We start from the raw sequence: 24,696 nt of genomic DNA on the forward strand, positions 1-24,696 counted from the left end.
CCATTCCCAGGGTTTTACAATCGGCTGTTTCTGGTGCCGAAATCTTCGGGGGTGGAGGCCAGTTCTGGATGTCAAGCGCCCTGAACTTCTTTCGTTATCAAGAAAAAGTTCAACATGGAGACGACCTCTTCGGTTCTTTCTGCTCTTAAGTCCAGGGGTTGGATGGTCTCCCTGGACCTTCAGGACGCTTTATTTCCACATTCCCATTCATCCCTCTTCAAGGAAATTCTAAGGTTCGTGATTCAGGGAAAAGTATTTCAATTCAGGGCCCAATGCCGGGACTTTCGATGGCCCCAAGTATTCACGGGCATATTAAGGGGAATGTGGCACGCTGGTTACATCTAGAGGGAGGATCTCTCGATGTATCTCGACGACTGGCTGATTCGAGCACAATCGAAGGAGAGTTGTCTGGAGTACTTGTCTATCACCTTAAAATTTGACCCAGTCCTAGGACTGTTAGTAAACCTAGAGAAGTCCCAGGTGATTCCAAGAGCAGAGCATTGTTTACCTGGGATTCGGATGGATTCTTAGGATTTTCTAGCATTTCCATCCCGGGAAAGAAGAGATCGCTGCCTCGAGAAGTTGACATTCTTCCTAGGGAAAGAACATTGTTCCGCGAAGGAATGGATGAGTCTGCTGGGGACCATTTCCTCTCTGGAACAGTTCGTCTCCTTAGGAAGACTTCACCTAAGACCCCTTCAATTCTACCTGAAAGAAAGATGGGATCAGAAGTCTCAGGACTTAGCAGCGTCGTTCCAGATATCGGACAGAGTAAAAGAGGATCTCCGTTGGTGGTTGGACCCTCAAAAATTAAACCGAGGATTGTCTCTTCAGTTATCGGAGCCCCCTCACCTAGTGTTGTTCTCAGACGCCTCAGAGTCGGGATGGGGAGCAACACTTGGCTCGAGAAAGTGTCAGGCACTTGGAGGGAGAACAGGTGAGCTGGCATCAACAAGAAAGAACTGTCCGTGCATCTAGCTCTCATCCAGTTCAAGCCACTAGTCACAGGACATGTGATTCAAGTGAACTCGGACAACACTACAGCCCTGGCTTACATCAGGAAACAGGAGGAACACATTCTTTCTCCTTTACTGAAACAGCCAAGACGTTGCTGTTGTGGGAGGAGAAAGATCAGACTCTCACCAGGTTCGTACAAGGGGAAAGGGAATGTGAGGGCCGATCTACTCAGCAGAAAAAATCAAGTCCTACCCACGGAGTGGACTCTCCACTCAAGTTTGCATAAAGTTGTGGAGCCTTTGGGGAGGCTGAATATCGACCTCTTTGCAACCCACTGGAGCATAAGATTGGAAAACTACTGCTCTCGATCTCGGGACCCGGGGCAGTTGCCATAGACAGTCTTCTCTAGAATGGTCCGGGATAGACGGGTATGCTTTTCCCCATTCAAGATCTTGGGAGAAAGTAGTAGAAAGTTCGCGTCTTGAAAGGCACGAAACTGACCCTGATCGCCCCGTTTTGGCCAGCTCAAGATTGGTTCACAGAGGTACTGGAATGGATGGTGGATTTTCCCAGATCGCTTCCACACAGGAACGATCTTCTCAAACAGCCCCACTTCGACAGATTCCACAAGAATCTCTCCGCTCTCAATCTGACTGCCTTCAGACTATCGAAGGACTGGTCAGAGCGAAGGGATTTTCGCACAAGGCTGCAAAGGCTATTGCCAGAGCCAGGAGAACCTCAACCTTGCGCGTCTACCAGTCTAAGTGGGAGGTTTTTAGACGATGGTGCAGGACCCATAAGATATCCTCTTCCAGTACCTCTGTGACAGGCATCACTGACTTCCTTCTCTACCTGAGGGAGCAGTGCAACCTCGCTGTACCGACAATTAAAGGTTACAGGAGTGTGCTGGCTTCAGTATTCAGACACAGAGGTCTGAATATCTCTGAAAATAAAGACCTGCACGACCTCATAAGGTCTTTTGAAACGTCAAAATCCAAGACTTCGAAGCCACCCAGTTGGAATTTGGATGTAGTCTTAAAATTCCTAATGTCAAGAGATTCAAACCTCCTCAAAAAAGCTTCCTTCAGGGATCTCACCAGGAAGCTCGCTGTTTCTCTTGCTCTGGCTTGACGGCTAAGAGAATAAGCGAACTACAAACCTTAGAAGGTAGAGTTGGGTTTAAGAAAGACTCGGCTATATGCTCCTTCAAACCCTTCTTCTTGGCGAAAGAATGAAAACCACTAAACCATGGCCAAGAAGCTTCCCGAGTTAAAGGTCTCTGGTCAGTGACAGGGCAAGAGTTGGAGAGGACTCTGTGTGTCCTGTTAGGAGCCTCAAATTCTACCCTTGATCAGAAGAAACAGCTGGGAGGTACAGTCGAAAGTCTCTGGTGCTCTGTCAGGGATCCTACTAGACTGATCTCTAAAAATGCGCAAGCTTTTTTCGTGGGGCGTCATCAGGAAGCGCATCTGTCTTGTGAGGATGAGCACCTAAAGCTCCTTAGAGTGAAAGCACCGAAGTGAGAGCCATTCTGCACGACATCTTTGGCTTTTCACAAGACGTTGTCTCCAGACTCTTATAGAGCGACTTACTGGAGGTGTAATTCAACTTTCGCATTTCATTATTTAAGGGATGTTAGAGATTCATTATGATAAGTGCTTCTCTCTAGAACGTCGTATCTTCGGATTCGGTGCTGGGACAGGAGCTGAATCTAATCCTTTATAGTTTAGCTTTTTTGGTTGTTTTTAATGCTTGGTGATGTGTGTTTTTATGGTTGATTGGAAGAGGGTGTTGGAGTAAGCCCTTTTCATTCATATCACCTGACAAGGTTAGGCTTTGGTCAGGTGGTCAGGATTAGTTATGCTCCTTGTTGATTTTTTATTGATACCTAGCTCTGTCATGTAAGAGGATAGCCCCATTGATATGATTCAGGTGAAGGCTCTGTCATGTAAGTGGGTCAGCCCCCATTGACACGATCCATATTAGGCTTTGTCATGTAAAGTGGGTCATCCCCCATTGATTGCGATCCAGAAGGGCTGTCAGTCATAGGTCGCATCCTCGCTGAAGCTCTTGAGGCAAGCAGACTCATAGACAGTATCCATGAAGTCTTCTGCCCAATCAGGTAAGAACCGTGGTTTTTGTATATCCTACAACATATGTTGTTTCCCGTTTTTAGTTATTAGCTGTCTCTTGCCCTCCGCCAAGGGTGCCAATCAATAAGTATGTATCTGATTGGGTAAGTTGCATGTACAAAAATTATATTTTTATGATAAAATAAAGTTTTGTACATACTTACCCGGCAGATATATACGATGAATGGCCCGCCCAGCCTCCCCTCAGGAGACAGGTGGAAGAGAAAATCTGATTAGAAAATGGGAATGGTTCCTATTCCTGCCACCCAGCGGCGGGAAAGGTAGATCACCTGACCTACCTGTTGCGTGTGCCACGAGATTTGAAATTCTGTCGGGAACGTCGGAGACTATAGCTAAGTATATATCTGCCAGGTAAGTATGTACAAAACTTTATTTTATCATAAAAATATCATTTTGCTGCCAGGTCTTTTCATGGAAATTAGCTATTCTCATACTAATTGAACATAATCATTCTGTGTAAATAGGCATGAACTTGAAAAAATTCAGTACAGACACCACCCTACGTTCTGGATGGCCGTTTGCATGTTGAATTGTTTGTAAGTTGGTTACTGTACTGTTCTTGACTATTTAAGTAGAGCATAATATAACACCAGTTTTTCATCCTAAAACACAAGATCACTATGTACTGTGCAGAATAGGTGTGCAAAACAAAATCTGAACTTACGAGTGGCAAAGGGGAGCACTCTGAACACAATTTTAATTTGCAATCCCATTTGTTTGTATCTTTGAATGTTTGTAAGTTGAATGTTCGTGAATAGGGCTGTGTCTGTATTTCATCAGTTTTTAACAATGATTTCTATACTTGCAGATTTGTGTCTTCTATAGCCTTAGAATATCCAAAGGAATACGAAGAAACTGCATTGGAAGTGATTTGCTGTGCCTTGTCAAACACAAAAAATCCTTTGGGAATAATGCAGGCCATTAAACTTGTAGTAGAGGATGCATCGTCCATATTTTCTGTCCATGGAGAGAGGTCTGAACGTAAGCATGTGACTGAAGGGAAAGATTTATTGAAACCATTTTTGTCGAAGATCCATCCACTTGTGCTTCAAGGAATATTGAACTGCATTACACAACTATGGTACTCAAACAAGTAAGATCATACATATGTGTAAAGCATTTATGAGTTCTATTTACCATACTGAAAATGGTACTGTAGTTTTTTAACCTTTCCCATGCTCCAGGGGTCCTGTTAAGTGGCAGATATCCCATAATTAACAGTAATTTCATATAATTTCTTCCATAAACTCATTGTGGTCAGTCATTATTAGCATTTCCTATACCCATAATTATTAATAAATGGAATCATGTTTGTTCCTACACAAACACAAACCTGAAGGAATTTGGATTTTGCTTGCAAACGCGAGCTGGAACAGCCATTAACTTTCAGAACAAGGTTGTTAACTACGGACACTAGGGGGAAGCACTGCCCACTCGTCACTCTACACTCCACTTTGCTTTTGGCGACTGTCGTGTGAAGATGTCTCTGCGCTTCATGCCCCACTGCTGTTCACTTTCCTTTTGTTGTTTTTCCTGTGTTATATGCTTGTGTGTGTTTGTTTGCTAATATTTTTGTTATGCAAACCCCTAACTTGCAACAACCTGGGGAGAGGAAACCTTTTAGGCAGTCCCCCAAGTTACAGTAGGGGCTCCATTCCAGCGGCATGCCGTAAGTCAGAAAATGCTGTAACCCGGAACATTGTAATAAAAAAACGGGTTTTTAAGCATTGCCCTGGTAACAAACTGGTTGTCTCACCTCCTTATACACTGTAGTGAACCTCCTGGCGGCAATAGCTCCCTAAACCAGTTTTCTCACCTCGCTATAGTGCTTACAGCTACGCTGCTCAGAAACTAGTTCCAGTCTTCCTGGTGGCTAGATGACAGGAACCTCTTAATAGGAATGCCGTTAGGCACTCCCCCTACCGAGATGCTTCTGTTTTCGGATGCATCAAGTGAGGGATGGGTCACTTACCTGGAAGAGTTGCTGGTTTCAGGTGTGTGGAACCAGAATGACGACACCTTAACATCAATATTCTGGAACTCAAGGTGGCATTTTTAGCACTGCAGGAGTTTCAGGATCGAGTGATGGGACACTCCGTGGTGTTGATGAGTGACAATACCACGGTAGTGGGATATGTCAACAAGCAGGGGGGATTGGTTTTCCTTCAGCTCCACATGTTGGTGGTGCAGGTGCATGAGTGGGCGGTAGCACACTCGGTACAGTAGATCTATCAACCAGGGTCAGGTGATAGGGACGAAGTGGTCCCTACACCCAGGCATAGTAGAAAGGTTGTTCGATCTTTGGGGCCTCCCAGTGATAGATCTCTTTGCAACCTGGCACAACAGAAAACTGCTGGTGTTCTGTTCAGTCGTGCTGGACCCATGGTTAGCAATATAAGACGCCTTCCAGCACCCATGGGACAATCTTGAGGCCTACGCCTTTCCTCCTTCTTGTCTGATTTGTTGGGTGGTCAACAGAGTCATGATCACCCCGAATCTCAGGATGACCCTGGTGGCTCCACAGTGGCCACATGCCAAGTGGTATCCAGACCTGCTAGCTCTACTTTTCCAGGTACCGAGGTAGATTCCCCCTTGGCACATCCTGCTGTGCCAGCCACACATAGAGAGGTATCGCCAGGCGGTGGAATGACTGGCACTTCACACTTGGAGATTATCCAGAGTCTCTTGCAAGCAAGAGGTTTTTCCTTGCCGCACAGTGACAGAGATGTCTGGATACCTTCGTAAATCCTCTATGGCTGTATACCAGGGGAAATGGGCCATCTTCTGTGGTTGGTGTTGTTGATGGGGTATCTCTCAGATCAGAGCTACTTTTCAGCAGGTAATGGACATTCTCATCTTTCTTCGCTGAGAGAAGCTTCTCTCCATCCCAGCTATTAAGGGCTACAGAGCTGCCCTTGGTCAAGTCCTTCACTTGAGTGGTATCCAGACCTGCTAGCTCTACTTTCCGAGGTACCAAAAGAGATTCTCTCTCGGCACAACCTGCTGTGCCAGCCACATGTAGAGAGGTATCACCAGGCAGTGGAAGGACTGGCACTTCACACTTGGAGACTATCCAGTGTCTCTTGCAAATGAGAGGTTTTTCCTTGCCACACAGTGACAGAGATGTCTGGATACCTTCATAAATTCTCTGTGGCTGTGTACCAGGGGAAGTGGGCTATCTTCTGTGGTTGGTGTCGTCGACAGGGTATCTCTAAGGTTGGAGCTACTTTTCAGCAGGTAGTGGACTTTCTCATTTGGACTTTCTCATCTTTCTTCGCTGAGAGAAGCTTCTCTCCGTCTCAGCTATTAAGGGCTGCAGAGCTGCCCTTGGTCAAGTCCTTCGCTTGAAGGGTGTTGATCTCTCTTCCTCGTGGAAGATCTCCCAGGGAACTCAGGCTCCCTGAGTGGGATGTGACTCTTGTCTTACGGGGCCTGACTTGTGCGCTATACGAGCCTTGATGAGAGTTGTCAGACAGGGATCTGACCTTCAAGACCGTACTCTTGCTTGCCCTGGCATTGGCAAAGAGAGTTGGTGAGTTTCATGGCCTTTCTTTCAATGTTAAGCACTTGAGGGGATGGGGATCTGTCACGCACGAGTTTGTCCTGGAATTCGTCGTGAAAGCTCAGAATGCGTAACTCCCTGATGCCAGATTTGAATCCTTTTTGATCCCCACAGTAGAGGCTTCGTTAGTGGTGATCAAGAAGAGATGCTACTGTGTCCAGTTAGGGTGCTGCGGTACTATCTTAAGAGGACTTGACATCTCAGGCCTGAGTGTCGATGACTCTTTGTTAGTACCGGCTCGACTGATAAAGAGGTGTCCAAGAACATGATTTCTCCCTGGTTTTGAGACACTCAAGTGAGCATACTCTACACATGACAAGGTAGACAGGAGTACATTCCGAGTAAGGGCTTATGAGGTTAGGAGCGTTGGTCCATCCCTCACATTCCAGAAGAGCCTGTAGGTTCTACAGGTATTAAGGGCGGGAGTGTGGTCCCAACAAACCACATTCATGTCCTTCTCCCTTTGGGATGTTGCCCTTACAGGTCCTTGGACACATTATCCTTGGGTCCTGTGGTGGCTGCTCAACAAATTATGTAGCTCACCCAGCTCCCCTAGAGGGACAGGTAGCATCTCACTTAAAGTGTACAGAAAGCAAGAGAGAATGTGTGTGAGTGACTGGTCTCTGCCCTTTTCTGTTTTTCCTTTCCTCTCTTGTAGGGCAGAGAGGTAGGTGGCAAGCCGTCACATGCTGAACTGGTGTGTTATGTAGGTGAGTCTAGATAACTGAGTAACCTATCTATAATCTAGAGTAGATTGTTTGATGCAAGTCCTCCCCCTCTCTCTAGCAAGGGGAGAGAGGGGTTGACAGTAAAACAAACCTATTGGTTTTATTAGACTTTTATTGTCTCTGACACTATGGGTTCATCCAAGCCTTGTTTGGAATAATGACAAAAACTCCTTAATTCAAGCCTAGAAGTCTGGCAGTTGAACATCCCTTATGTTCAGCAGACCAGAGGCATAGGACTCCTTCCTCAGTTCTTTGAGACCAGGAAGAGATTCCCAGGTGGGTAGAACTTCCCGTTGGTTCAGAGATTTATAGTAAGCCCCTGTATTTGTAGGGATGTGTACCACAGCTCCCCCTCGAATAGTTAAAATCCATGAGTAGTTAACCCTCCCCTGTAAAAATGCTTATAACTGCCTTTATGGAAAGTTCAGATACCAAATATATACCTTAAACTAGCTGCTTCTTCTTTCTGTGCATCTTTTCCCACTTCTATGTGGGGTCGATGTATCTGACAGCTTTCCTCCACCTGGTTCGGTCAAACACATCCTCTGACAATTGTTTGTCTCTCAGGTCTTCTCTAACTACATCCATCACCTTTGCTTCGGTCTTCCTCATGCTCTACCACCAGGCACGTCCATCTGCATCACTCTCCTCCCTACATATGTCTCATCCCTTCTTATCACATGGCCATACCACTACAGTCTTCTTTCTTAGGCATTCTTTGATAGTTCTACGACTTTTATAGTTCCTCTTATTCTTTCATTTTTGATTTTGTCCATTTTTGTTACTAAACACATCCACCTGAGCATTTTCATCTCCACCACATCCAGGTTCTTCTCTTGCACTCTCTTTACCAGCCATGTTTCTGCTCCATACATCAAAGCTGGTCTCACTACTGTCTTTACACTCTTCCTTTAACCTTTATGTTGATTCTGCAGTCGCACAAGACACCTGACATCTTTCTTCAGTTTTTCCATCCAGCCTGCACTCTGTGTGTTATTTCTGCATCCAAATTTCCATCATCAGCCACTGTTGAACCAAGATACCTAAATTTTTCTACTCAGTTCAACCTTGTCCCTTCCATACTAATCTCAGAGTCTTGATTTTCATTAAAACTAAGGTATTCTGTCTTCTTCCTACTGATCTTTAATCCTCTGCCTTCCAGTACCTTCCTCCATTGCTCTAGTTTTGACTCCACTAACCCTCTGTTTGTACTGCATAACACGATGTCATCAGCAAACAAAATGCACCATGGGGATTGATCTCTTATTCCTTGAGAAAGCACATCCATTATCAGGTAAAAAAAAATATGAGCTTAAAGCAGATCAGTGATGTAAACCAACTCTTACTGGTATCCATTCAGTTAACCCAACACTGCTTCTAACCTGCGCTTTTGCTCTTTCATACATATCTTGGACCAACCTCACACTTGTCCAGTGTTCCCTTTACTCGCATACACATCCAAACCTCTTGGCGTGGTACTCTATCATACGCCTTTTCCAAATCTATGAATACTATGGGCAGTCCTTTCTGCTTTTCCCGGTGTTTTTACATCATCTGTCTGAGGGCAAACACTGCATCTGGCATTCCTCTCCCTGGCATGAAACCAAACTGTTCTTCACCTACAGATGTTTCTTTAATTCTTTGATCCATTATTCTTTTCCAGATTTTCATGGTATGAGACATAAGCTTTGTGCCCCTGTAGTTTGCAAAATCCTGGATGTCACGCACAATAAAGCTTTCTCTCCATTCTTTTGGTATCTTTTCCTGACTGTATATTCTCTGCAGGAACTCCATCAGGTCCTACCATTTTTCATCATCTTTAGTGCCTTCTTTACTTCCTTCCTGCTAATATGTGTCATACCAAGGTTCTGGAACCCATCTTCAAAAGAATTTTCTAGAATTTTCTTCATTTAACAGGTGTTCATGATATTCTTTCCACCTCGTCTTTATCTTATCATCGTTGCATAAAACTGCCCCATTCCCATCCTTAACATGTTTTATATGGGAGTAGTCTTTGGTGTTCTTGTCCCTCGACTGTGCAATTCTGTGAATTTTTTCTTTCCCCATCAGGTTTTTCCAGCTCTTCGTATGTCATCTAATGCTCTTGCCTTTTCTTGTGCAACTGCCTTCTTTACTTGTTTCTTATGTCTTTGGTACTTTTCCTTATCCTCTTGCTGTCCATACTTTTCCCAGATCTTTTTTGCATCTTTTTTGGCTTTCACCACCTCTTTCACGTCATCATTCCACCACCAGGTTTTCTTATCATGGGGAGTTTCTTTCCAGATGTCTTTCCCAACACCTCTCCACCAACTCTCTTTATCACCATACTGTTGTGTATTTGTTTAAGATTTTTAATAATACTTTATACAGTACTATACAGATGCGAAAAGTTGTAAGTATAGCATGGAAAATGTGAAAAAAAATAATAACAAGTAACGTTATGTTAATCTGTAAAACTACAGTATAGAAAACAAATAAACATATGTTACATATGCATAAACTATCTGTGTCAATGAGAGAGAGAGAGAGAGAGATGAAATACAAAGAACATAATTTAGATTAGATGAGAGAAAGAGAGATTTTTCAGTATCCTTCATAGGGTATTTGACCACCAAGTTGCAACATTTATTTGACCACCGAGTGGCAGCATCTACCCTTGTGATCAGTTTGTCAAAGCGTCTGGAAAAAGATGAGGGAAAGAATTTATATTGAACTAAAATCTTACTAATTCACTATATTTTCTTTAATGAACTGATATTTTTCTGTGTTTAGTACATTAATATTAATATTTGAAAATTAGTAAATCATTTATTTATCATACAAAACAAATAAAACACATATTACATATGCATAAAAATTCTCTCAGTAAAAGAGAGAGAGAGAGAGAGAGAGAGAGAGAGAGAGAGAGAGAGAGAGAGAGAGAGAGAGAGAGAAGAGAGAGAAAGAAGGAAGGAGAGGAGAGAGAGAATTATTATTTTTATTTACTGTTATTATTTATTTAATTGATTAAACTTTTAACATTAATATTTGAAAATTATGTAATTTATTTAACTTTTATATTAATTAATATTTGAAAATTATTTACTTAATTTATTAAACTTTTAATATTAATATTTGAAAATTAGTACTGTAAATCATTATTTTATCTTAAAATGTATATGTAGGTACAGCACAGTATTTAGTCATGCAAATAATATGAAAATATAGAATATTGCTCTATGAAAAAATCTGCAAATGGGTGAGTTTTCTCATGAATAATTTATTGACAGTTTCCACAGAAAATTTTGCGAATCGCTGAGCCAGCGAATTGTGAGAACGCAAATTTGAGGGTTTGCTGTACCTAGAGTCCACCCTCCAAAGGGTAAGTCTCCTATTTGTGTAGGAAGAAATTGCAAATTTTAAAGTACTGTAATTTGTATTTTTCCTAATATACAAACCTGAAGGTGTTTACATATACAGCCCACCTCTACCACCCCTCATTCTGCTACTTGGGCCATAAGGCAAGGTGGAGTGCAGACTGACGAGTGGGCGGGGATTCCCCCTACTGTTGGTAGTTAACGACCTTGTTTGAAAGTTGACTGCCTTTCCAGCTCGCATTCACAAGCCAAATCCAATGTCTAGACCGTCAGGTTTGTATGTTAGGAAAAATACAAATTACTTTAAAATTTGCAGTATTTGGTAACGAGAAATTTAAGTAGATAATTGGATTCTGGCATTCTTCAAATGAAAAGGAATACCACACTGAAATTATTTTATATTGTTTCCGAATTGGTTGCACTCTTTTGACTGTAGGGTATTTGAATAGCCCACATGACCCAGTCCTTGAGTGCAGAGAATGTAGGTCAAAATTAACCATTATATGTATCTTGTCTGGATTTCCAAGTTCCTTTTCTTTCTTTCTGTCTTTAAATCGTCAACTAAAACCCTTATGGACAGAGTCAACAGATTATATACCCAAGAAGGCTCTAAAGGGAAATCGCTTGCAGAAAGAAACAAGATGAAGGAAAAGGTGATAAATAAATAAATACAGCATGAGGGATTATAAAATAAGACCGATACACTTGAATTTAGGAAATATCAGTAGAGAGCAGAAATGAGTTTGCTTCAGGTTGAAACATATGGAGATCACTGTGCTAGGTAAACGCTTCCAAATTTTAGTTGTATCCAAGATAAAGCTCCTAACAAAATGAGTAGCATTACTGTAAACCTGAAAGTACTAGAAAAAACACACTGCAGCAGCAGCCTGCATATTGTTTTGGGCAAAAACAGCTAGGTAAAGTCAAGAATATGCAAAGGATGTTTGTTGTTATAGTACATTTTATGCAACAAACATTAAATTCACTCTATGTTTGTACCACAATTCGACATTAAGAGTTGGCAAAATGAATTTGACTGATGATATAACATTATCCAAGAGCTTAAGATGAGATTCGGCACCTGAGGACCACACTAGAAATAAGTTAAGAAAATTTTTTTTAGAATTTTAATTGTTTTCAGCTCATCCTGTAGTTAAATTTTTAATTTTATTAGATGAAAAATAGTTTGTCATTAGAGACAAAACTTTTGGGCCAGCCATATTTGAATGCAGTATTGTAACTCAGTGCTCTGGTTGATGTACTTAATAATAATAATAATAATAATAATAATAATAATATTAATAATAATAATTTTTGAGTTGAAACTTACCCTCTATCATTTAGCTTTATCTGCGAATACTTTGGTGTGGGTTGGACAAGTGTTAAAATTGAAACAATCGTTAACAAACGCTCTCAGTAGTTACTTCCCCACCCTTTGTAGGGTGGGGGTAAGACAGCAAATGTTTTGGTTGCTCATTCTACTCTTGTCGGCAAAATTAGACAAGTGTTGACGAGTACTCTGAATTTTGGTTTGTTTTCATGGTTATCGACTTGCATCGTCTAGACTGTGGTTTGTTATTTCATTATGGATTCTTCTCAGTCTTCCTTATCAAAATCCCTTAGATTTTGCAAGTTAAGTGGTTGCAAGGCCAGATTGGCTTCTTTGAAGTACGATACACATGATTTATGCATTGATCATCTTGGGGTAATGTGTGATTCGGACAACCATTGTGATCATTTGAAGGAATGGTCTTTGCAAGAGATAGAGAAGATTGTAAAGTATCATATTAAAAGAGAGAAGGATAGGCTTAGAAAGATTGTAAAGAGCACAGCTAGTCTTACATCTAAGGCTTCCTTAGAATTAACTTCTGATCAAGAGATTCTTCTTCTCTAATAGATTCTCATCCTTCCACACCCACTAAGTCAGCAGGGTAGTAGGTTAGATTCAGTGCAGTCTGATATTGATTCTGTAAAACCTAAGATTGAATTTTTATGTAAAAAGCTTGAATCTTTTGCATCTAATACGTCTAGTAAATTTGCAGAGACAGTGTCCCCTCGTTCCATTGGTAACTCTGCAGACGCGGCCTTGCCTGTCCCATCGGCTCCTCCTGCCAACAGGCCTGGTAGTCCTGGGGTTCCCAAACAAAGACTGACATCCGAGGGTGCTCATGGACTGTGCCCTCTGTCTCCTGCCTTTGCTTCTCGGTCCTCGGTGGACAAACGCAAATTGCGCTTGCCTAAAGACATTCATGGCAGGGTGAAAAGGTCTAGGCCTTAGCTTTCCCAAGGTTATTACAGGCAGTCCCTGATTAATGGCAGGAGTTCTGTTCCTATGGCGTGATGATAAGTGAAAATTACCGATAACCAAAAATCGCTGATTTTCAGTTATCTGCACCTCTGTTAGGTATGTATCGGCATCAGTATGAGATTATCGACACAGAAAATCACCGATTTTCGTCGCTAGACAAATGCTGAAAAACCGCTTGCTGATAACCAGGCGCTGCCTGTATAGAGATTCATCCGAACTAGGTAACTGATTGCGTTCGGTAATGAATGATGCCGCTGTGCCTTCAGCCACCTCAAGAAGTCTGGAGTTATTAGTTACGCATTCAAGTAGTAAGTTTATGTGCCTAGACTCCTTTTCTGTTGTCGATAGTCCGAGTTTTGATTTCGTCAAGGCTGTAGGTATGCCCACTTCTGAGGCTTATGCGGCTTTTATGGACTTTCTTAAGCTAAGACTAGGCTAGTCAGATAGTGGAGGCCTTGGGAAGTGTCGAGTCCACACCAGGCGTATTCTAGACTGTGGGAAGCTTCAGTAAGTCCGCTCACTGCCTAAGCCAGGTTGCATACCGCCTCAGCCAGGCTGCATACTGTGTCATCCAAGCCAGGCCACACGCCGCCTCAGCGAGGCTGCTCACCTCCTCATCGAGTTCGAGGGAAGAGTTGATGAATCCTCAAGAGACAGTAGGCCGTAGAGTTTCTTTGGGACTGCAGTTAGTGTCTGTGACACATGAGTCTTCGAATAGTAAGAGGAGTCGGGAGGTAAGTGCAAGCAAACGAGTTCTTAGTGGCATCAAGGGAACAGGTCGCACTCTTCCTGTGTTGGAAGGCAAGTCATCATGGTTAAAGGGTTCTTGCCCCCCTGTGTCAGCTGGATTTTCTCAGTTGGATCTTGAGAGAGACCATTCTAAGTTCAAGTATTTACCAGAGTGGATTAGTAGAATTCTAGCGCCAGGTCTTACAAGACCATCTGGTTCCAAGACTTCTTCAGTTGTCTCGGTTGAGGAAGACTTGTTTAGGCCATCTCTTCCTCTCAACATTCTCCTTTTACATTATCCTTGGATAAGGAAGAGGAACACTTAGAATCAGTCACTTCAGGTTTTAAGGAACTGGTTCAGTTGTGTTTAGATAGATATCCTCAGTTCTTTTCAGTGGAGCATTCGAACACTGCTCACTCTTTAAGAGCTTCCAGGTTGAGGTCTGATTATTCTCCTCTCCCTTCCTTTAGCCTATCAGATTCTGTACATGGGAGATTTGACTCTATTGCTAAGACTTTGCCTAAGAAGATCTCCTCTAAAGGATCCTCTCTTTTGTCTCCCTTCCTTCATGCTAGGAAGTCACTAGTGTATCAGACAGAGGAGTTTCTCCCCTTTTCCCCTGATCCGGCAGTGGACGGCGCTTTTTTGTCCATGATTTTTTCAACTAAGAAAGGTGCCATTGTGTCAGGAAGGTTGCATTTCTCTATTCCAGAGGCTGAGAATATGTATAAAAGTTTGACTAACGCTACTGAAGCTATGTCCTTCAGTGAAATTGTACTGAACACAGTTGAACAGTGTTTGAAGAAGATTAGCGAGCTTCTTCCTCCTTTGGCCTGGGATCCTTTTGTTAAGGCCTTAGGGTTTTTCGATTCCCTAGACAAGGGGTTTCATGATGTGATGTGGGAGCTATCCCATGTCATGAGCAACCTTAAAGTTCGCAGAAGAGAGTAGCTTTGCTCTCTGCTGGTTCCTTCAGTTTCCCCCCTTAGTAAACAGTCTTTAATTTCAGTACATTCTTTTGGGAAGATTATTGAAGAAAAACTGTCTGCGTCTATACCCTCGGAGACTGAGAAGACAGAGAATAGGTCTTTTATCCATCAGTCCCAAGCTTCTAAAGGGAAGTCCCCTGCTTCTTCCTGTTCTTCTTTTAAATGGACTTCGGGCAGTGCTACCTCCTTTGCTAGGTCGTCCTTTCCAAGTGCCAGAAGGAGGAAAGTATCCTTTCAACAGCAAAGTTCCAAATTCCATTCTGCAAGGGGAGGGAAGTTTACCTCCTCTTATAACAAGAGTCGTCAGTTTAATAAAGAATAGTTTCTTGAGCCCTCAGGTATCTGGGGTGGGGGTAGGTTAGGCCTCTTCGCTCAAATGTTGGAATGCTTAGGGGTAGATGCTTGGGTAGCGAAAGTACTTTTGGAAGGCTATTTCATTCCTTTCAGGAGTTCACCTCCTCTATCAAACCAGCCCAAAGCTTTTCGTTCTTACAAAGGCAACCCATAGAAGAGAAGGATCTTGTGTCAGGAAGTCTCTTCTCTGTTAGAGAAGGCAGCTATAGAGGAAATACTGGCTACTTCGCCAGGTTTTTACAACAGACTTTTCCTAGTTCCAAAGGCAATGGGAGGTTGGAGGCCTGTTTTGGACGTATCCAAGCTCATCCTCTATGTCCAACTACCCCCTTTTTCTATGGAGTTGGCCTCCACGGTCGTAGCCGCCTTGGAGAAAGAGGCATGAATGTTTATGGTGGACATAAGGGACATGTGCTTTCATGTCCCCATTTGCCAACATTCAAGAAAGTTCCTATGCTTTGTCTTTTGGGGAAAGACATACCAATTTTGAGCTCTTTGTTTGGATAAAGTTCCGCACCTCAGGTTTTCACCAGGGTCTTACCCCCCCTCATGAAATGGCTTTACTTACTAGGAGTAAAGATACTTCTGTACCTGGATGATTGGCTTATCATTGCGAAGTCCAGGGAGGATTGCCTGAGGGCAAGAGAGCTAGTGCTGGGCTTAGCGAAAGCCTTAGGGTTACTGATAAACGTAATGAAGTCTTCACTGGAACCATCTCAAAGAGTGGTCTACCTGGGCATGGAGATAGATTCTGTTCTTTTCAAGGTTTTGCCTACATGTGTGTGAGTAGACAATCTCTTGTCAATCGCAAGCGAATTTGCCTCCTTAGGAAGCATGCCAGCCAAAGGCTGGCTGTCTCTGTTAGGTCACACATCTTCTCTGGAGGAGTTAGCCCCAGGTACTCGACTATGGATGAGACCATTTCAGTTGCTCTTGAGGAGGCACTGGCACAGAGTCTCAGCCAATCCACGAGTTAGTGTCCTGGACCCCAGATCTGTTCCCTTACCTTCGTTGGTGGATGTCCAAAGAGATCCTGCATGCAGGGAAGTCTCTAGAGTCCCCAAGCCCAGACCTCTCACTGTATTCGATGCCTCGGACAAGGGCTGGGGTGTAGTTTTAGGAAATCAGTTCGCTTCCGGAGTATGGTCCCCAGTCAAGAAAAATCTGCACATAAACTGCAAGGATTTGTTGGCTATTCAGAAGGGGCTGCAGAAGCTGGAAAGTGCAGCAACCAACAAAGTAATTTGTCTTCTCGGACAACTCAACATCTCTGTCGTACCTAAGAAGACAAGTGGGCACGAAGTCAGAAACGTTAGTAGCCATTACCATGGACTTGCTCCTCTGGAAGGAGGAGGGGAACATCATCCTAATGCTCCAGTTTGTACCAGGTTGATTGAATGTTCTGGCAGACATGCTAAGTCATCCAGGACAGGTACTCTCCCATGAATGGACATTAAACCCGACTGTGTGCGAGGCAATTTGGAAAGAGTTCGGCCAACCTCCCATCGATCTCTTTACAACAAAATTGAATCATCATCTCCAGTTGTACATCTCACCAGTTTTGGACCCTCAAGCCTGGGCAGTAGACGTTATGGCTTTAGACTGGGCAAACCTATTCGCATATGCTTTCGCTCTGCTTCCGCAACTGAAGGAAGTGCTCAAGAAATTGAGAGAATCCTGGAACACCACCATGATTCTAATCGTGTCTTGGTGGCCAAGGAGGCATTGGTTCACAGACCTTCCAGAAATGGTGATAGAAGTTCCGAGACAGTTACCTTTATGGACAAATCTACTTCGACAGACAGGGACAGGGAGGCTAAACGAAAATAACATGCTTCATTTAACCACTTGGAAACTGTCGACAAGCTCCTCAGAGCTAGAGGCCTTTCAGAGTCATCTTGGAACTCCATCCTCGCTGCAAGGAGAAAATGCACTGATATATTATATCAGAAATAGTAGGAACTGTATACAGTAGTGCATGGTGCAAGTCCGGGGACATCCATGCTGGCTTCTGTTGTAAGGCATACTGGGTTGGATATTTCAAAGGACGTTGACGTACGTGAAGCTGTTCACTCTTTTCAACTGGAAATGCAAAAGGTTTTTCAGAAACCTCTTTTATGGAACCCAGATATTGTTTTATGACACATTAGAGGCACTCCTTTTGAGCCCCTTAGAGAGGCTTCTCTCAAGGCTCTTTCTTTGAAAACCCTCTTTCTGGTGGCCTTGGCTTCAGACAAAAGAAGTGAATTGCAAGCGATATCATCGTTAGTAGGGTTTTCTCGTACCGGAGCCAGAATGATCTTTTCTGGCTTCCTTTCGTACCAAGAATGACGTTAAGGCCAACGCTCTTCCTAGAGTTTTCTCCATCCCTTAACTAGAAACTCTAACTGCTGAGGAAGGAGAGCTGGTTTTATGCCATGTTAGGGCTCTGAAGTATTATATGTCCCATCTTAAACCTGTAAGGAAGCAGTGTAACAACCTATTTTGTTGGGTCAGGAAGCTTAAGGTTCCTATGTCTAAAAATGCCATGGCTTTCTTGATTAAGTCCTCAATTCTGGAAGCACACCGGGCAGTCTCTCCAGAGATTTGTCCACTTTTGAAGAAGAAACCACACGGCATCGGAGCAGCAGCTACATCTGTTAGTTTTCACCAACACATCTCTCTAGACTGTCTAGTCTTGGCAGTACAGTGGAGGTGTAGTTCTGTTTTCGCTTCCAGCTACTTGAGGGATGAAGAGATCCAATATGAAGACTGCCATACACTAGCACCTCTGGTTTTGGCAGGGGAGATTATCTCCTAGTCTTCCCATTATGTGTCACAAACAAATAAGGGTTCTCTCTAGCTACCTCCTTCCTGGGTAAAGGGGAACTGTATGTGATGAGTTCGTACACAGTAGTTTACTCCACTTTATTTATTTGGATTATTGTGTATACTGTACTGTAGTTGTCCTTTCTTTCTTTGTTCTTGGATGAGAGCAAAGTCCTCCCTTTTTTTTATTAAAGTAAATTATGTTATTTAATGTTGCAGAGCCATTTCTCCTCATTGGAGAAAGCTACCTTGAGCTGATTAAGTACCACTTTTCTTTCAATTTGGGCTTGTTGTTTTTGGGTTTGAGGTACCGCAGCAACTCAATTAGGTAGGTGGTAACTCTTGAGGGATCATAGTTTAATTGTGGTTGTAGCTCCTGTCAGCTCTGCAGGCCTGAGGCACAGGAGCCAATAAATTGCCATTCTGTGTTGCACATCTTCAACCAATGGCTACATTTGGGGTTCACGTTCCACCTCTTAAGATAGTGGACCTCGCTTGATGAAGATCCTCATCCAACAAGTACTTGCCATGGGATCATATTCATCAGGTAAGCAACAATAAGGATATTTATAATGATATCTGATAATTCAGTTATAGGGAATCTCTTGCCTGCCTCCAGCACACAATGTTGGAGTCAGCTAAGTGATAGAGGGTACGTTTCAATTCAAAAATAATTATTTTTTTATGATAAAATCAATTTTTTAAGTACTTACCCTCTATCATTGAAACCCTCCCTCCTCCCCTCTTAGAGATTAAGAGTAGAATGAGCAATCGAAACATTTGCTGTCCTACCCCCACCCTACAAAGGGTGTAGGAGTAACTAATGGGAGCGTTCATTTTTTATTGTTTCAGTTTTAACACTTGTCAAACCTGCACCAAAGTAGTTGCAGGTAAAGCTAAATGATAGAGGGTAAGTACCTAAAAAATTTATTTTATCATAAAAATCAATATAATAATAATGATATATGTAGGCACAGGACCCCCTTTCAAATAAATGGAATGAAGTGCCATTGCTGCATTAACTACAGTTAATTTGTATAGCCTTTTCAACCTTTCTTCGCCATACTGCACCACCAGTAAGCCTCTCTTATTGTCATTCTTTCATAAATGGAGAGGTAAACATTTGTTGATGGAATTGTTTTAATAAACGGAATGCCATACATTTATGTTGCAGAGTAACTCGTATGATTATGAGGAAGTCTTGAGTTTGTATCAAAATAAGATGTAGGTTGGCCAAATGATTGTATTTCTTAAGGCATTCCTTGGGTAAATAGTCTCTCACAGGCTCTGTTGAGAATGATCATGCCAAAAGATAAATGAAATGCATAAAATCCAGAGAGCAATATGACACCAGCCTATGTTTATAACGTAAACTATATTGTCAACTGAAACGAGATGCTGGTACTAAAAGCAATCATAACCTTTAACACTTAAAATCATGTAGTAAAAATACTTCTTAATATTAATCAAACAAAGATTTCTTCTTTATTTCATCTTAATTTTAGATACATTTATCTTGTGAACACTGAACCCAAATCATAAATATATGAAGTACTGTAACTCTAATCTTTCCAGAGAGCTTTGAATCAACACGTTGAGTTAAATAAGGCTGTTGTAAACCAAAGCATGTAGTGTTGTGGTTTATGGCAGCCGTACTTTAACCTAACATGCACAAATTAAAATAATTCCCGCAAAGATTATAATATCCTTGTATATTTCCCATCCAGATTCAGTGTTTACAGGAGTAAATGTTATGAAATCAAGAAATTAAGAGGCTTTTGTTGGCTTAATATTTAAAGAAACATATGTCACATTAGTGTGATATATAGATTCAGTTAATTTGATAACCAAACCAAGTTTTATAAATTAAAGGCTTTTTTTTATGTAAGTTTCAACACAGACTCATTAATCATAAATTGCATAATTTCTGCAGATGTGGAAATCTCAGTCAGACTAACAGGTATCAGGTATCAGTATCAGGTATCAGTGAAGATTGAGAAGCCTTTGGTGCAAATTTTCATAATACAGATGTTGTGTCATATGGTTGAGCAGGGATGATAGAGGCTTCTTAATCTTGACTGATTCAGGTTAGTATGATTCTTATTTATGCCTCCAGAAACTGGTAATGCTGTATGTATATGATTAATGGGGTTGTGATAAAATAACTTCTAATTTATTTACAATTGTTAATGTGATTAATCTAACATACACATGTTAGAATTACAGTTGAATGAATAAGGGGGGAAATGTGGTAAGAGTTTTATTTTTTATTACTTAATCTCCTCTGGATACAGACTCTTAGATAAGTGGATTCCAGATACTAGGCTTTAAACTGTATTTATCTTCAGCATGTTTCCCCTTTATGGGGTTGAACGTGTCATGAGTTCTCTCCACTCTGTTCTGTCTTGTGCACTTCCTCTTTGAATTCCAATCAGAACAGTTGTAAATGTAGATCATTTTATATTGGATTTCCAACAGACTGAAGATTGTGAATATCAGTGTAATAATTATTGTTAAGAATATTTTGTCATTTTTCAATGCAGTAACTAATTCATATATTTACAGGGAAACTCTGTCATCCATTGAAGCCTCCCAAGTCTTGCAAGAGATGCAACAACTTATAAAGAATAGTACAACGTATTTACAAAAACACTGCTCAAAGGACAACATTGGAAATAATGAGTCTTGTAAATTGTTAGAGCATGGTCTAAACATAATGACACACCAGTTGTGTCCTCTTGATTTGCGCATAAACTGTGGCCAGATGGTTGCTATTATTCATAATTATTGTAATGAAGATGGACTTGATAGTTTAGTACAAAATGTCATTTGTGAAGATGGTCACTATGTAGCTTTGCCACCTCTTGCACAGTTAGCTGTAATCAATGGAATTTTGTGTGTATCACAAGGAAAAGAACTGTATACCAATAACAAATGCAACAACATGTATCTTGGCCTTGAAATTCTAGAAGCTATTCTCACCCCTGTTTTTCAGTCCAATGATGGGAGCATGGCTGTTACCTTAATAAGAATGTTTCAACACTGGACCCTGCGCACTTTAGAAGCGATCAAGTCATCATCTTTTTCCAGTAATCTTAGAAGCTCTTTGCATCCCAGTTCCACAGTTATGTCCCGTGTTTTTGAATATTTATGGCTATCTTGGGATCACTTTTTAGATAGTGTGAAACATGCTACAAAAGAAAGTTTTCAGAATTTAGTCAAGATACACACTGAACTCAGTCTAGAGGGTAGTGTTGCTCATTATACAGAAATGTGCAAAACATTGCTACTTCAGCCATCTTCAAGAAAATATAAACTAAGTGCTGTAAGTTGTCTGGTACCTGTTGTAGGTTGTCAGACTTTATTAAGTTATGAACCACAGCTGCCTGGATTGCTCCTGACATCACTAAAAGATTCAGCAATGGCCAGCCATGCAGCTGAATTGCTGGAAGTTCTGTTCACAGTTCATGTAAAAGAGGTTTCACAAGCAAAATGGCAGGATGTTTGGCTGCCTTTATTCATCAGTTCCTTTAGTCAAGAGATGCAGACATTCGGATATGAGCTGCTATTTAAAAAGTTGCTTCTTACTAGTCCTGAAAGCCTAGATATTGTTGTGGAAACGTTGTCAGAGTCTTGTGATAAACTGGAAATGGAAAAACTATGTTTGTTGATCATGTGTGTTAAGATTGGTCGACAGTCAACCTACTGGCAAAAGAAATGTCAAGAGAAGAATGCACAGCATTCAGATGATTTGTGGAAGTTTATATTACCTTACAAGACAATTAAGTTTTGCCTAAAACACATTCATGAATCAGTTCAGTTGTCAGCCCTTAGTCTTTTATGTGAAAGTCCTAAGTCAACTGAAATACCAGAAAAGGAAGAAATGGACTTGATAATAGACTACTATCATTATAGTACCACAAATCAAAGTCCTTCATACCGACAGCATCTAGTAAAATGCACAAAGAAGCTATTCCTGAGGATCAAAGAAGCTACAAGGATTCTAAAAAAATCAAGGAACTCTAATGAAAATGTAATGCATAACTTAAACTGCTTGAGAGAATTTTGCAAAGATTTGTTCAATATAATGATTCAGAATCTTTTTATTGGTGCTAATACTGCTAGGAGAGGGACATCCCTTGTTATACTTGAACTGTTTAATGAAATTCTTTACAAAGATTGTGGTACATGCATTGGTATAGATGAGATGATCCATAGCCATATGTATGTGGATACACTTCTCTATGTATTAAATGATTCTTATGAAAATAACAAGATCATTGCCTTAAAGCTTTTGCTTGCAATACCAAAAGATAAGCTTCATTCACAAGATGAGAGAAAAATAGAGTGTCTGATTAATGCAGCTTGTGACTTGGCGTCATCAAGTAGACCTCCTGATACAGTGACTGCCTCTTATGTTTTGAAATATCTGTTAAAGGAACCTGTAGCTCTGAAAATTCTTTCAAGTAAATTTTCCATTAATCTTCAGTCTCAGGAACCTTTAGAAGTGTTTTTGAAGTTTTTGCTTCAGTCATTGCAGTCTGAAGTAACAGTTGCTCAAGAAAGTTTGCTGAAGGCAGCAGCTTATGGTCCTATGTATGGGTTACTACTTTGCATAAGAACTTTGTTAAGTAGTATTCCTAAAGATCAGCTTGATAAGAATCACTGTGTATGGAAGAGCATTGTGAGGGAACTTCTTGCAGTGTGCTATGAAGTGTCAGAATTGGTTGCATCTGTTGTGAGAAACTCTTCTCCAGAAGGCCATTTGCCAATGGACCTTGAACCAGAAAGTGTAGGTAGTCTGAAAGCTGTATTGCAAGCTTCTATTGGCAATCAGCAAATTGAAAATGAAATAAATCTCTCTCTAGATTCTAAACCTGATGAGTTAGTGAAAGCCCAGGCAGTAAGTGCTCAGATGTTACTGTTGTGTGCATGGCGTAGTGTAAAGGAAATATCCTTAATTTTAGGAGATCTTCTTCAAAACTACCCCTTATATCCAGATCATCTATCACTTTTGACTGTTGAAGATGTTAAAATAATAGGTCAGTATTTTTTGATGCAGTTATCTGAAACAAAACACAGAGGAGCTTTTGAACAATCATACACAGGTTTTAATAGGATATGTGAACAGCTTTGGCAGTGTAATGAAGAGCAACTATATTCATTGCCTGATGAATGGCTAAGAGAAGTACTTTATGCTATACAAAATGACAATGATGATCGTTTGTGTGCTACACGTCGTAGCGCTGGTGTCCCATTTATTGTTCAAGGAATTTTGTCAACGGAACCCAGTGTAAGAGGTGCTGTCAGTCTCAAGAATACTATGACTACTCTTCTTAAACTAGCTGGAGAACATCAGTATAAGGGTACTGATGCCAGAATCCATGCCTTTAACATTCTGAGAGCTTTGTACCGTGACACTAGATTAGGAGACTTGATTGTTCCTTATGCACCTACTGGCATTAAAGCTGCTATTAATGGCTATAAGAGTGATTCATGGGCAGAAAGAAATTCAGCTTCATTATTGTTCTCTTCTTTGATCACACGAATGTTTGGTGTAAAGAAAACTCAAGATGACCTTAGTCGCAAAAACTCCATGTCTGCACTTGTGTTTTTCAGGAGGTATCCAGATCTCTATGATTTTCTCAAGACTGAATTAGAAAATGGAGCTTGTGGTGTCAAGGAAGGAAAATTAGTGCCAGCCCTTTTTCCACTTTTGTTATTATTAGCACGCTTATCTCCATCACCAATAGAGAGTCGTAATACCACCTTATCTATTTCAGCTTTTACTTCTGCTGTTATACAGTGTACCTCATCATCCATATTTCAACTTAGGAATCTTGCTTCACATGCTCTTATTTCTTTGGTCACCCCAGACAATGTTCTTGATGTGATCAATCAACTTTGTAGTAAAGCTTCTTTGACAGATCAAAATGGTCTTCATGGGTCTCTTCTCTGTCTTATTAAACTTTTGAAGTATTTTCATGACAGCATCATAAAGAACAATGAGTCAGACTCTGTTGTGAAAAGCATTGCTGGAATATCTTGGTCAGCAGCAGAGTCTAACCCATGTTTAATAACACGTGCCTGTGCCTTAGAGCTCTTCACTTTCCTTATTAGAAAAAAATGTTCATTTATGAATTTGCATGCATTTAATGAAGTTAATGATAGTAGCTTCATGCTTGTCACTTGTAATAGTCAAGGTAGCCATCATCAGCCTTGGTCAGCTTTGTGCAAGAGAGCAGCCAGTAAATACCTCCTCCAGTTTTCTCAGACAACAAAACCTGATACTATGTCCGAATTAGTATGCAAGTTATTAAGTAACAGTGATTATGAAGTGCGTCTTATGTGCCTCAGTTATGTGGAAGCCCTTGATGACCTTCCAGTGCCTGTATTTCTAAAACTGTTTGATCAAGTTCAAGGTAAAGAACAGCATAAAGAATGCCTAATACAAATGTTTAAAATCATGAATAAGTTTGTGTCCTGTGTAGTGTATGAACAGTTTGATGCAAATTGGGAAGGAAGAGGAAGACTCCTTAGTTATTGTGTGGAGAGAGCTGGTGAAGAAGCTTCTATAGAATTATTGACTGAAATACTGTGTTTTACATCTTCACTAGTTGTATTTTTCCTGTCAAAGGTATGTTTAATAATTACTGTGGCTTTGTGTAGTAAATTTGAGAAATGTGTTACTTTGCAAAAGTATTTACTGTTTAGAAAAACCACCCTATCATTTCTTTTCTGAATTTGACTT

At 41.2% G+C, this 24,696-nt stretch overlaps 1 protein-coding gene across 4 annotated transcripts in view; it reads left to right on the plus strand.

Annotated features, from left to right (window-relative positions):
- LOC136844414 (tRNA (32-2'-O)-methyltransferase regulator THADA-like) overlaps window positions 1–24,696 on the plus strand; it is a 96,429-nt gene that overhangs the window by 29,332 nt on the left and 42,401 nt on the right. For all 4 annotated transcript variants that reach the window (XM_067113586.1, XM_067113584.1, XM_067113587.1 and 1 more), the window contains exons 5-6: window positions 3,919–4,203; window positions 20,511–24,582. In XM_067113586.1, the coding sequence (XP_066969687.1) occupies window positions 3,919–4,203; window positions 20,511–24,582 (4,357 nt within the window). The remainder of the gene's footprint in view (window positions 1–3,918; window positions 4,204–20,510; window positions 24,583–24,696) is intronic.

Source organism: Macrobrachium rosenbergii, chromosome 12, assembly GCF_040412425.1.
Source record: "Macrobrachium rosenbergii isolate ZJJX-2024 chromosome 12, ASM4041242v1, whole genome shotgun sequence".
Taxonomy (NCBI): Eukaryota; Metazoa; Arthropoda; class Malacostraca; order Decapoda; family Palaemonidae; genus Macrobrachium; species Macrobrachium rosenbergii.